At 38.9% G+C, this 14603-nt stretch overlaps 1 protein-coding gene across 2 annotated transcripts in view; it reads left to right on the top strand.

Moving 5' to 3' along the window:
- Window positions 1–2200: 2200 nt before the first annotated feature.
- The window catches only part of CEP112 (centrosomal protein 112), a 560812-nt gene continuing 548409 nt past the window's right edge, over window positions 2201–14603 (top strand). For both annotated transcript variants that reach the window (XM_037809125.1, XM_037809126.1), the window contains exons 1-2: window positions 2201–2307; window positions 9875–9988. In XM_037809125.1, the coding sequence (XP_037665053.1) occupies window positions 9883–9988 (106 nt within the window). In that variant the 5' untranslated portion in view covers window positions 2201–2307; window positions 9875–9882. The remainder of the gene's footprint in view (window positions 2308–9874; window positions 9989–14603) is intronic.

Raw genomic sequence — 14603 nt, forward strand, 5'->3', positions numbered from 1 at the left:
AGTTATAAGGTATATAAATAATGTTATGGGAATAGAGGAGAGAAAGAAAACACTATGGTACAATTACAAAGTCAAGTTATGTATATATTTCATATATACTTTTCATATATATTTCATATATACATATATATATTTTCATATATACTTTATACATGATCTTTATCTTTGAAAATAAAATAAAAGATTGTGAAATTGAAACATATATCTGAACAACTGCAAATGGTTTAAATGTAAGTAGAACGTTTGTTTCAAAAACAAATAATGAAGTTGATAATGACTGTACAAACAGGATCCTAAAAAATAAATTGTTCTTATTTCCTGTGTGGGAAGTTAGTTATGTTATACTTGTCATGTTGAAAGGGATCTGTTTATTTTCAAAATATAAACTTAAAATTAAGAATTAGTCTACATCACACTAAACAATGTGAACTCAATTGTTCTCTATACAAAAAGGGGGGAAATCTGACCTTCTACTGATTACAAAGATGGCAATAATTCATACATAATTTGAAAAGACCTGAGTTTTGTTGCATATTTTAAATGTGATGATAACATTCTTTAATTTCCTTGCCTAGATAATTATTGTTCATATTTGATTCATATTCTTGTAAGTTTTTTTTTCCTGTGTGTGTGTTGCCCGTGTGCACATGTCTATGGTAGGTACGTAAATGGGTATAAAAGTAGATAAACTATTTTGTAACTTGCTTTCTGTATTTATTAGTAAAGATGTATACTTTTGGTATTGATTTCAGGGAAATGAAGGTATCAAAGAATGCCTTTAGGACATATATAAATTTTATATGTATATAATTTAAATTAAGAAAAGTAAGTTACTGTATCAGTTAGGATTACATTTGGCTTTATAAAAGAGATAACCCAAATAACAGTTGTTTAACCAAAATGGAGGTAGCCTCTTGGTCTCTGCTACAGTTACTAAAATATATAATTTTATAGAGCAAGAGTTTCAAATCTACAGATCATCAGATTTAATCATCACATGATATATCCAAAACAGTGCAAATGATCCGAATTGTGGTTCATTCCTTAGCTACAAATATGTTCAAATAACCGTTTGAAAACAAAACAATCTTAAAAGCATTCTGAACTCTTTCTTTTCCTTAGTTTTCATGATTTATCTCTGAAACAACGAAGAACTGTTGGTGAGTTTACTTCCATTGGGATGGGTCAGAAAAAGCACCTTGAAAAGAATATGACTTGCCTCTGGAAGCTTGAAAGTAACTAGTTACAAATGAACCAATCTTCTCTTTTCTTTATGGAAAATTGAAAAGATGCTTCAAGCTGTGCTTAGATTAGATTTAGCATCACAGTGACCATCCTGTGAAGATACTGAAGAAGGAATCCTGTTGTGAAATTAGATGAAAAACAGCGGTAAACCGAATTTCATTTAAGTCAGTGTTTTTACAATTTAAAATTTGTGTTTGCCTTGTATTTTAAAAAATATTGTTCAGAGAATTCCAGAAATGTAATAGAAGACCAAAGGACACCCACATTGGCAATGCAGACAGTCACTGCCATGGATGAAACTGGCTGGGTGAAAACAATTCCTGGGGGCAGCAAAAATCCATTTTCCTCTTGATGTTGCTATTCTACACAGAATTTTATTTTAGGAGACTAGAGAATTTGGGGTCAGTTTTTTCAAACCTTGAATCGTTTCAAATGAAATGAAATTTAAAAAAAAGATACTGCCCCCCCCCCCCTTAATCCAACCTCACTCACCCCTGGGTTTTCACTTCTTTAGACTCATTCACTTCCCAATATCTGTCCAAATAATAGGCACACCCATCTGTGAACATCCGCTAGCACCCCCATCGTCTTTGCCCTTCACTTGTTCTTTCTTCACAGCCCCTAAAGAGTTCACAAGCACCTCGCTGAGGCGGGTACTCAAGGGGCAGCGTCCAGATAACTAGAGGCTGGGTTATCCTGGAAGTCCGGGTCTCCCAAGCGCCAAGAAGCAGCCCGGCTGGAACAGGGACCGCGAAGCCGCGCGACACACCGGAACGTCGCTATGACAACAGGGCCGCGCGCGCACCCGCGCGCACTACCCGCGGCGGGGAGGGCGGGGAAATGCGAGAGCGGAAGTCCCCTCCCCGGGCCTGCTGCGCGGTGGTAGCCTTTAGCCCGGGCCGTAGCCATGGCAACGCGCCGCGGCTGTGAGGGCGGGGAAATGTGAGCGCGGAAGTCCCCGCCCAGGTCTGCTGGGTGGTGGCAGCGGTAGCCGCAGGCAAGGATTTGAAACCGTTTGGCGGCGGCGGCCGAGTGGAGAAGTTGCTTGTAGCGGCGCGCCAGGTTCTTGTTTTGCCTAATTTCCCTCCCCTGCCCCTACACCCAGGTTCTCGAGTGGAATTTTGCGCTGGGCGGAGGTCGCCCGGCCCGTGCAGGCCCGTTCGGGGAGGGGCCTGGCCCGGCAGGCCCGGGGCTGGTTCTCAAGGCCTGGGGGTCGCGCGCCGGGTTTGGGGGACTCCGCGCGACCCGGACCCCCAGCCCAGGCTCGGCGCGGGTGGCGGGGTTCAACTTGCCCAGTGAAATTCAGTCTGGGGACAGATGAGGAAGGCTCTAAATAAAGTTTGATAAGATGATGGAACTGGTCAACGTGAAATCTGACCAGAGGATTGCTGCTTGGGAGAAGAAATCTGTGCCCTGGACAAGGTAGAAGAGCGCACCCGAGTCAGTCGGCCTTGTAGGCCGCCGGGCAAAGGAAGCGACTTCTAACGGTATCGCTTGAGTTTTCAGATTCCTCCCAGAACAGAATCAGAGTCCTCTGGATTTAGGGGAGAACCGGCATGCTGTTTCGTTTGTAGAAACTGACAACGATAATAACAGTAGTCGGCTTTGGGAAGGGCCCTTTCCGGTTATCACGGCACGGTGGAAGTTACGGAGTTTTAAGAGTTAAAGAGAACAACATGAATAAATAAGAACAGCTTTTATTCTGATCGTTATCCAGCTATTTTTATTATTTGTCCTTAATGTTTAAGGATGATTAAAAATGAGATGGAAAAGGCAAGTGTTAGGGCTCCACAGCACAGTAAGGAGACAGCGGGCAGGCTGCTGCAGTGTGGAGTGCAGGAAAATCTGTGCACGGTGTTCAGGTCCGCTGTCACTTTCTGCTGGACCCCAGGTCACTTCCTTAACCCCGTGAAGACTCAGCTTCCTGCTCTGTGAAATGGCTATGAAAGTTGTACCCATCTCGTGTGGTGATCACAAGGATTGGGTGGGGTGTGGTTTGTAAAGCACCGAGCGTTGTGGTGCCTGCTGCAGTCAGGGAGGGCTCAGTCCGTGCTCTGTCATCTGCCAACACTCCAAAGTTGTAAGCCAGTTACAACATGCACCTGTAAAACCTTCTTATTTACTGAAGGACCTATTCCAAGTTTACTTTAATGACCCACAATGTATTTAAAATATGATTTGATTGAACATAATTAATTTCACACACCTTTTAGGGATACTTTTATTGTGTTTGGCAAGGGTGTGATATGTATGAAGTATATCCTTGTTCAGCAGTTGTGGCTGTTTTTTTTCCCAGGGCTTTTTAATATTTGTGGCTTGCTTATGCTTTGCTGACTCCCATGGCAGCTAAGCCTCTTAAGAAAGTCTTAGCCCATTTTGTAGCTAGCTGCAAAGAAACAGGTTAAAAAAATGATGCTAGTGAGTTTAATGAAAGATATGATCCAAGTAAAGATGAGGGATATAAGCAAAAGTTATTCATTTTACTATTTTTTTTTTTTTAATTTTAGAGTAATTTGTATGACTCATAGGCACACTGTAAGAATTTTAAGCCTAAGCCAAGGATATAGGTTTACTTATTTTTCAATTCTAATAATTTAAATCTGCAACTCTAATAAATAGTAATCCAATTTCTGATTAGCTGGAACTAAATAGATTTAATTTGTGTTTAAGATGTAATTTGTGCAGCAAGAATTTCTTGACAGTTTGAAATGTTAACTTAATTTTTTTCTTGCTTTTGACATTTATTTTATTGGAGAATAAATATGGGATAATGAGAAGCGTATTTTTAGGTTTTACCAGCTATCACTTTGACTTTTCGTCTTGAGTTTTGAAAAAATGCTTATTCCGTTATTGCATGTCATCGTAACATTCAGATTGCCTCTCTACTTTTCAGAATACTTCTTAGTTGGAGACATTGCTGACTTATATGTAAATTGGCCAGTGGTCAACTATAATGGATCTGAGAACTAGAGATTTCAGAATTTTAATCTGAGCTTTGTTTTAATTTCATGACTTGGGCAAATCATTTAAATGTTGAGTTTTAGTTTCCTCTAACATTAAACACTAACATCTACCTGTGTCAAAAGGATTTATTGAGAATTAGTGATTATTAGGAATCATTTGCTTTAGCCCTAGCTGTGGGCGCTCTCAGGCAGGATATATTGTTAAGCCAGGGAGTACACTTCTAGGCCAGAACTGTGCATAAAATTCTGGGTTTCTGAGTTTCCGTTTGTTTGTTCATCCATTTGAATAGTTGCTTTTCAACTTTATAATGGAACAGTCAGCAATGGTATCATATAGACTTTGTTTACCAAGTCTGTAGCTGATGGAATATACATTGTAGAAAAGAAAAACAAAACCAACCAAGCAACCAGTCAACCAAACAAAAAACCTATACCAGCGAGCCAGCCAACCAACAAGCCAAAAGACACATTTAACTAAAATTTATTTTGACCATGTTTTAAATTTGAAAATATGTTTCTTTGACTGTCATACAGAAGGTTGCATGACTGTTTTTGGTAAACGGAATCATGGGCATACAGTATTCCGGAAGAGCTATTTGGTATTCAGAACAGAGGCATTTAAAAAAAAGAACTATTGATAACAAGTGGGACATGAGTCTATTAATTTAGCAGTCAGTTTTTTGGCTTCTAATGTGTTGGTTACATTAGGTAATGTTCTGGGCACCTACTGAGACACGTAAGCCATGGTCCCTACCTTTCAGGAGCATTGCACATGTATTGGAAGAGACAAACGTTAAATAAAGAATGCAGTAAATTGAGTGCTGCTCCTCACATGTGAGCAATGGGCGCTGAGAATGGAGCAATACCAGTTTAGAGTAAGTGGGGCCAGTTTCATCCTTTTGAGCTGTGATTATCTGGCTCCAGGCAGAGGAAGCAGCCTGTGCAAAAGTTTGTGGAGATACTTAAGAGTATGGCAAGTCTGAAGAGTGGTGAGAAGTTCATGGTGGCAAAAGTGAAGTATTCATTAGCTGGTTGGTGTTGTTAGGGTGTGTATGTGTGTGTTGTGGGGGTGGTGGTGGTGAGAGATGGGTACAAAATGCAGAGGCACTTGTATGCCTCACTTGGGGTTTGGACAGTATCCTGTTGCAGTTGGCAGTCAAGAAAGATTTTTTAATAGGGAGTTGTTCCGGTTTGCTAATGCTGCCAGGATGCAAAATACTAGAAATGGATTGGCTTTTATAAAGGGAGGTTTATTTGGTTACACAGTTATAGTCTTAAGGCCATAAAGTATCTGAGGTAATGCATCAACAATTGGGTACCTTCACTGGAGGATGGCCAATGGTGTCTGAAAACCTCTGTTAGCTGGGAAGTCACATAGCTGGCATCTGCTCTGGATGTCTGGTTTCAAAATGGCTTTCTCCCAGGACATTTCTCTCTAGGCCGCAGCTTCTCTTCAAAATGTCATTCTCAGTTGCTCTTGGGGCATTTGTCCTCTCTTAGCTTCTCCTGAGCAAAACTCTGCTTTCAAAGGCTATCTCCAAAATGTCTCTGTAAACTGCAGTTCCTCTCTCAGCTCCTGTGCATTCTTCAAAGTGTCCCTCTTGGCTGTACCAAGCTCACTCCTTCTGTCTGAGCTTATATAGTGCTCCAGTAAACTAATCAAGGCCCATGCTGAATGGGCAGGGCCACACCTCCATGGAAATTATCTAATCAGAGTTATTACCTACTGTTGGGTGGGTCACATCTCCATGGAAACACCCAGTCAAAGAATTACAATCTAATCAACACTAATATGTCTGCCCACACAAGATTGCATCAAAGATAATAGCGTTTTGTGGGGACATAATACATTCAAACTGGCATGGAGTGATATGCTTACCTTTGAAATTAGGAAACTTACTTGGGTACCAGTGAGGAAAATGGACTAATGGAGGGAACATTGGCAGTAGGGAGATAGGTTATGAGACTTATAATAGTCTACGTGAGCAGTGGAAAGGGCTGTATCTGAGATAGTGGCAGTGAGAAAAAAAAATAGACAGAGTTTGAGATATTTCCAAGTATTTGTTGATGCATTAGTTTTGGGAGGGGGTGGTTAGTTATCAATGGAAACAGTTGATAACACTTAAATTTCTAGCTTGGAAGATTAAGTGGATGGTGATACCATTAAGCAAAGTATAGCATAGAGTAGGTTTTGGGAGGAAATGATAAAGAATTTGCTTGTGGACATGTAATTTTAAGTAATAAACAGCACATTAGTGAATAGGTCCAGGAGGCTGTTATAAATATAAGTCTGGAGTTGCAGAGAGGCTGGAATAGGAAATAAAATATAAAAATAGTTGAAGTTTTGGTACTGAATGAGATCACCCAGGGAGAGTCTGGAAAGTCAGAATAAAAGAGGACTAAGGAAGGAGCCCTTGGAGAATCCTAATTTAATTGGGCAGAGGGGGAAGAGCCATTGAGAGTCTCTGAGAGCACTGATCTGAGAGGCAGCAGGGGACCCAGGAGTGCATGAACCGCTGAAGTCAAGGCAGAAGAGTGTCGAGGAGTAGGGAGTTGTAGAAGTAGAAGATGCTGGGGAGATGTCAGATAGGATGCAAACTGAAAATAGCCCTTTGGATTTGGCAAGTAGTAGATCATTAGTGAACTTTGAAAGAAAATTTTTAATAGCATGGTGGAGACGGAAGCCATAATTAACACTGTTGAGGTCTTATTGGAAGTTGATGAAGTGAGGAAAGTCAGAGTGGACTTGGTGAATGGAAGGCTAGAGTGAAGGCTGACATGGGTGAGCGGAGTCAGTGGAGATGAAAAGTTTGGCAGTAGTGAAGAGGTAATTGATAAATGATAGGCAGAAGTATTGAAACTAGAGAGAAGAATTAAGGTAAGGCTGTGCTCTTTAAGAGGTAAGGTAAGTGTACTTTAAGAGGTGGAGTGTTTTGGGGTGTTACCACCTGCCTTATTTTCTTCCATGAAGCAGGAGGTAAGATTTTTTCAGTTGAGAGCGAGGGAAGGGTGGAATGGGTTAAGGGGATTGAAGATGGCTGGTAAAAGTTTTGAAAGCTGGCTTGTGGAATAGGAGATGGTGAAAGACTCCTATGGTTCAGGTAAGATTGGAAGTGATCTAAATTCAAGATGGTGTCGTTTTTCTCCAGCAGGCCCTTAGCTGGGGGACGGAGGGCACCAAGGGATTGGCGGTCTTCCTGAGTATAAGGAAAAGGTCCAGTGGAAGAAGAAGGAAAGAGAAAGGGTTTAAGAGCGTTAAGAGGGTGTGGTCAGGTACAGGGATTTCTTTGGGATATGACAGTGATAAGAATGGGGAGAACAAAGTGTAGTCAGATGGTAGGAGGCTCACAAGAGGCTTCCTTCTAAGGATCCCTGGGCCAGGCTGGGTGGAGAGAGTGAAAAACTACAGAGAAAGAGCCTGGGTAAGAGAGATTGAAAAATCTTGCTCCCCCTGTCCAGATAGTGAGGGCAGTAATGTCTGCCGGTGACCCAGGGTTTCCTTATAGAGACAGTGTAGAGAGAACTTTCTGTGAAGAAGCTATGGATAGAGTGGAGGTATCAAAGGATACTCTGATAAATATTAGAAGTTTGGTTAACAGGGGGTGGCCAGAATGTGGAGAAAGTCAGCTTATGAGGCAAAACAGCTTTCCCCCAAAGATATAATTTGTAAATGCAATAAATGACAAATTGGGTACTACACAAAATTATACGAAGTGTAACGGTAGTCCATATTCCTGCCAAGACATTTTACCACTTACAGGAACATGTAAAGTATGGGTATTTTGTCCACATCTAGGTTTCTGGTTTTTTGAGATTCATCCCTTTTATGTTTACTGTGTTTTCTTGCTAATGGGGAAGAAATATGAGGACTGCTACCTTAAGATTTTTGAGGGGAATTACATTTCTAAAATTTGCATACAGTTAATTCACTTTTTTTGGTATACTTTTCTGTGAGAGTTTATACATGTATAGATTCTTGTAACCTCCCCACAGACAGGATGCAGAACAGGTTAAACACCCAGTTGATTTCCCTGTGCCACTGCTTTGTATTCAGAGCTCCCCCTCTACCCATAACCCCTGCCAACCACTGATTTGTTCTCTGTGCCTGTATTTTTTGCCTTTTCTATAATGCCATATAAATGGACTCCTACAGCATGTATCCTTTTGAGACTGGTTTCTTGACTTGCCATAATTCATTTGAATCTATCCATGTTTTATGTATCAGTAGTTCATTCTTGTCTGTTGCTGAGTATGATCTTATTGTGTGTATATACCATAGATTGCTTATCTATTTCCCATTGATGGATAGTTGGATTGTTTCCAATGTTTAGTGATTAGAAAAAGAAAGTTACTGTAGACATCACAGAGGCTTTTGTGTTAATGTGGATTTTCATTTCACTTGGGTAAATACTGAGGAATGATGTTGCTGGGTCAAATGGCAAATGTAGGTCTAGCTTTGTAAGAAACTGCCAAACTGTTTTCCAGAGAGGCTGCATCATTTTGCATCCCTACCAGCAATGCATGAGAGTTCCTGTTGTTCAGCATCCTCATCACCACTTGGTATAGTTTGCATTTTTAATTTTAGCTGTCATAATAGGTGTATAGTGGTAAATTGTGATTTTAATTTACATTTCTCTAATGTCTAATGATATTGAACATCTTTTCATGTGCCTATATGCTTTCTGTATGTGGTTCTTGGTGAAGAGACTAGTTTTTTTTATTTGGTTGGTTGTTTTCTTATGTTTGAGTTTTGAGGGTTCTTTGTACATTATTGATATAAGTCCTTTATGAGGTATATTATTTGCAAATCTTTTCTCCTAGTCTGTGGCTTATCTTTTCATTCTCTTAACGTGTCTTTTGAAGAGCAAACTTTTTTTATTTTGATGAAGTCCAGTATGCCATTTGTTTTCTTTTATTGACAGTGCTTTTAGTGTCATATCTGATAAATCTTTGCCTAACCCCAGGACATGAAAATTTTTTCCTCTGTTTTCTTATAAGAGTTTTATAGTTTGACATTTTATATTTAGATGTATGTTTCATTTTGAGTTAATTTTTGTATATGGTATGAGGCTTAGGTTGCGTTTCGTTCTTTCTTGTGTGTGTGTGTGTGTGTGTGTGTGTGTGTGTGTGTGTGGATGTCCAGTTGTTAACATCATTATTTCTTGTAAAAACTATTCTTTCTTCATGAATTGTACTTTTGTCAAAAATTAGTTGTCTGTGTTTGTGTTGGTCCATTTCTAGGCTTATTCTGTTCCATTGCTTTTATATGTCTTTTCTTTTACCAATACCATGCTGCCGTGACTACTGCAACTTTCTAGTATATCTTAAAATTGGGTAGTGTGAGTCTTACACCTTTGTTTTTCTTTTTCAAAATTGTTTTGGCTATTCCAGTTCCTTTACCTTTCTGTATAAATTTTAGAATCAGTTTGTCATTATTTTCAAAAAATACTGCTGGGCTTTTGATTGGAATTGCATTAAATCTATAGATCAGTTTGGGGAGAATTAACATTTTTAACTCTAATGAGTTTTAACTGTGATGAGCCCTCCAATCCATCAAAATGGTACGTTTCTCCATTTTTTAAGGCCCTCTTTCATCTCTCTCTCAGTAGTGTTTTGTAGTTTTCAGCATACAGATCCTTAATATTTTAATTTTAAATCTTTTACAGCCTGGATTATGGAAACAGGAAGTGAAGAAGAAAAATGGGAGAAACTGGATGCAGAGTTTGATCATTTTGTGGTAGATATGAAGCCCTTTGTTCTAAAATTACCCCATAGATCAGGTAAGATTATGTTACAAAGTTAGATTCTAAAGATTAATATTTTTCCTTTATACAATTTGTTCGAACCAATGAACAATCAAAATGGAAGGAAAGTAAAATTGCTTTAGTAACAATTTCATCTTAAAGCTGATGTAGGATTGTTTACTTTGAACTGTTCAAGGGTAAATAGAAATTTAGTGACAATGTCCTATAGACAAAAGCTGCAGAAAGATCTTATGAGATCACTTCTCGTATATCATGAATTTATGGCACGGACCTCTATTCTTGGCTTAGTTTCTTCCTGCATCCTTTTTTCTCCCTTCTGTGGAAATCTGCTTCTTCAGGAATCTACTGTCCACCTGCTCACTGACTATTCTGTTTATCAAAACAGAAAATCTATGAGTCCACTACCCTGAATAAAATCAAGTGTACATGAATTTTTGTTGCCATCTCATCTCTAATTCTTGGCTTTTAGGCTCCTATCTCTAATTATGGAATGAGAGTCTTTGTTTCAATTTAAGAGAATTTTGAGGTAATTTAAGCCTTCAAAAGTAACTGGAGAGGATTTTGGAAGCAGGAAGATTCTCCAGGTCACACTAGGCATTAGGCTAGCTTTAAAGGAAAATCTAATTTGGTGGCTTTTGAGTGGGGGGTCTTGGTGTAGGGCCTAGAAACTATGGCTTGTACCCTTTCCAAGGTCCCTATGTCCCTGAGGTGTTTGAGCAGATACTGTATTCAAAGTGAGAAATAGACTCAATGTTAGATTTTTATTCTGGGAGCAGTGCTGGGAGAAAGGAGTGTAGTATATGAATTATGTGTTCCACAGTCACCCATTGTTCAGGGTTTGTGATCGTTCCTAGTCCAGGGTGACCTGGCCTGATCTTCCTTTAAAGCCTCTTTCTCTACCCTCTTGTTCTATGTTGTCAGACTGTAAGCTCTTCTTTCTTCCTCTGCTCCTCTTCAAAATCAGTATTTCATGCCCCATGGCTTATTCAAGATTATTCCAGTTGGTATTTAATGATATTTTTATACCGTATCTTCTGATATTCATTACCTTAGATGGATTAGGTATCTAGAATTGGGTTAATTAATATCTTTGATACATGACAAATTGTCACTGTTGGGTCACCCATGACTCTTTTATTTAACTACTTCATAGTGAAGACTTGAGAACTCACAACAATCAGGACATAGAACATTCATAATAACTTTTGTCTTAAGTAGATGTATTCTACTTTTGATAATGTTTTTCCCTATAGTTTGAAGTTGAGGAATATAGTCTTTTCATTAACCAAGTTGTGCTAAATTCTGGGCTTTAGAATATTATATAGATTTCAGTTGCTGCAGGACGTGGAAAATACATAGGCTGGAAAATTGTATACTTGTTTGTCAGTTTCACTTTTGTATTATTTTGCACAAAATCTGTGTAATATTTCATGAAGGTTGGTCTGTGCTTCTGTAATTTCCAAAGCTAAAAATATAAAAGTTCTTTGGAGGCGTAACTCACATGGCCTATAGTGATATTTGCAAAGTGGTTAAGTCTGGCTCCAGTGATTTTTTGGTAGGTAAAACAATAAATGAATATGACCTTTATAAACTAAGAGATTAAAGCAGATTTATGATTTGTGTTAGTTCTATAATCCCTAAATTGAGTTAAGACTGTTAAACGATTAATGTCAAAATAGTTTTTATGAGACCTAAAAACAATGTTGTATCATGGCAAGGTAATATAATCTATAGATCATTATGTGCACTAAATTGTGCTATATTTTTAAGGTAAACTTTTTTTTTTTAAGTTTTATTTTGAAATAAATTGAGACTTACAGGAACAGTTGCAAAAACGATATAAACCCCATACACAGAACTCCAGCATACCCCAACCCCCTCCCTCGTTACCCTGATCCACCAACTTTAACATCCTGTCACACCACCATTTCTTTCTTTCCCTCCCTCCCTCCCTCCCTATCATCCATCGTCTATTGCTCTGTCTTCTGAACATGTGAGAGCAAGCTGCACACATCCTTGAACAAATGATATAATTCACATATACATTTCTCATGAACAAGAACATTCTTTTATGCAATTCCATTATGCATAGCTAAGAAGTTCAAGAAATTCAACATTGATACAAAGCTTACATTCTGTATTTCCTTTTTTTTTCTTATGTCCCAACTGTGTCCCTTTGAGCCTCCTCTCCTCCATCCTCAGATCCCATCCAGGATCATTCTTGGCATTTAATTGTCATATCTATTTAGACTGTCTTTTTTTTTTTTTTTTTCAATTGTGGAAACATATATATAGCCTAAATCTTCCCATTCCAACCCCTCCCTGGTATTCTATTAGTGGGATTAATCACATTTAGAATGTTGTAGTGCTGTCACCTTCCCCCCACCCATTACTAGAAATTTCCCTTCACCCCAAACAGAAACCCTACACTCATTTCTTAGCTCTCTATTGCCCCTTCCCCCACTTCTTATAACCCATTCTCTGCTTTTCATCTCTATGGTCATATTCTCTGGTACTTTGTGTTTACCGTGGGGCTTAAATTTAACCTCTTAAATCTGTAACAATCTTGTTTTTCTTTGATACCAACTTAACTAAAATAGGACACATAAACTATGTTCCTATGCTCCTCCATTCCCCCACCTTTATGTAGTTCTTGCAAAAATTACATATTTTACATTGAGTCCCAAACTACTGATTTATCATTACAGTTTATTATGTATTTTAGATCCTGTAGGAAGTAAATAGTGGAGTTACAAATCAAAAATACAGTAGTATTGGTATTTATATTTACCATGTGATCTTTGCTGGAAATCTTTATTTCTTCATGTGTTTTCAGTCAGTTGTTTAGTGTCCCTTCCTTTCAGCCTGCACAATTCTCTTTAGCATTTCTTATAGGACTAATCTACTGGTTATGAAGTCCCTCAGCTTTTGATTATCTGGGAATGTTTCCCTTTCCCCCTCATTTTTACCTGCCAGGTCTTTGTGAATTTTCTAAGTCTCTGATGGTTATTGACTTCTATTTGTATTCCATTGTGGTCAGATAATGTGCTTTGAATAAATTCAATTAAAAAAAAATTTATTGAGGCTTGTTTTATGTCCCAGCATATGGTGTATTCTGAAGAAAAATATGTGATCACTAGAGACAAATGTGTGTCCTGGTGATTTGGGATATGATGTTCTGTATATGTCTGTTAAAGTTCTCTCTCTCTCTCTCTCTCCTTTCTTTGTTTCTCTGTTGATAGGGCTTCCTTTAGTATCTGAAGTAGGGCAGGTCTTTTATTAGCAAAATCTCTCAGCATTTGTTTGTCTGTGAAAAATTTAAGCTCTCCCTCAGATTTGAAGGAGAGTTTTGCTGGATAAAGTATTCTTGATTGGAAATTTTTCTCTCTCATAATTTTAAATACGTCATGCCACTGCCTTCTCGCCTCCATGGTGGCCGCTGAGTAGTCACTACTTAGTCTTATGTTGTTTCCTTTGTATGTGGTGAATTGCTTTTCTCTTGCTGCTTTCAGAACTTGCTCCTTCTCTTCAGTATTTGACAGTCTGATCAGAATATGTCTTGGAGGGGTTTATTTGGATTTATTCTATTTGGAGTTTGCTGGGCACTTATGCTTTGTGTATTTATATTGTGTAGAGGGTTTGGGAAGTTCTCCCCAACAATTTCTTTGAATACTCTTTCTAGACCTTTACCCTTCTCTTCCCCTTCTGGGACACCAATGAGTCTTAAATTTGGACGCTTTATTTTATTATAATATTCCTGCGATCCGTTTCGATTTTTTCAAATTTTTCCCCATTCTTTCTTTTGTTCTTTCATTTTCTGGTCTGTGGTCCTCAAGGACGCTGAGTCGTTGTTCAACTTCCTCTAATCTTGTATTATGAGTATCCAGTGTTTTTTTAATTTGGCCAACAGTTTCTTTTATTTCCATAAGATCTTCTATTTTTTTATTTACTCTTGCAATTTCTTCTTTATGCTCTTTTAGGGTCTACTTGATGTCCTTTATATCCAGTGCCATGCTCTTCTTCATGTCCTTTCTACCCTGTGCCATGCTCTCATTGTTTGTCTTTAGTTCTTTGATTAATTGCACCAAGTACTGTGTCTCTTCTGGTCTTTTGATTTGGGTGTTTGGGTTTGGGTTCTCCATATCTTCTGGTTTTATATGTTTTAAGATTTTCTGTTGTTTTTGGGCTCTTAGCATTTGATTTACTTGATAGGGTTCTTTCAGATTATAAAAATACGAATCTCTAATTTGTCAGCTCTCCAGCTTGGTGGTGTACGCTTTCTCTAACTAACCAGCAGATGGCCTCCGCGAGTCACCTATTCTCCTCAAGTCAGTTCTCCCCAGCTTTGTCTTTGTGGTGTGTGGGAATCTGATTCTTGTGGGGTTCAATTGGTGCACTAAGTTTGGGTGTGTTGTTGGTGCTGTCCGTCCTGAATGTGGGGTGTGTGCCTGGGCAGTCAGGGAGGCAGGGCAGCTTTAATAATCAAACCTCTCAGGTGTTCCTGGAAATTCAAGGGTGTTGCAAGAGTGTAAGCCTTCATTTCAGTCTTGCCACAGGTTGTCTCTGTTGCTGCCCCACTAGTCCCTGGCACTGGCGTAGGGTCCCTGGGATTTCCGAGCAGGTCCCCCTT

The sequence above is a fragment of the Choloepus didactylus genome, chromosome 18 (genome assembly GCF_015220235.1).
Source record: "Choloepus didactylus isolate mChoDid1 chromosome 18, mChoDid1.pri, whole genome shotgun sequence".
Classification (NCBI taxonomy): domain Eukaryota; kingdom Metazoa; phylum Chordata; class Mammalia; order Pilosa; family Megalonychidae; genus Choloepus; species Choloepus didactylus.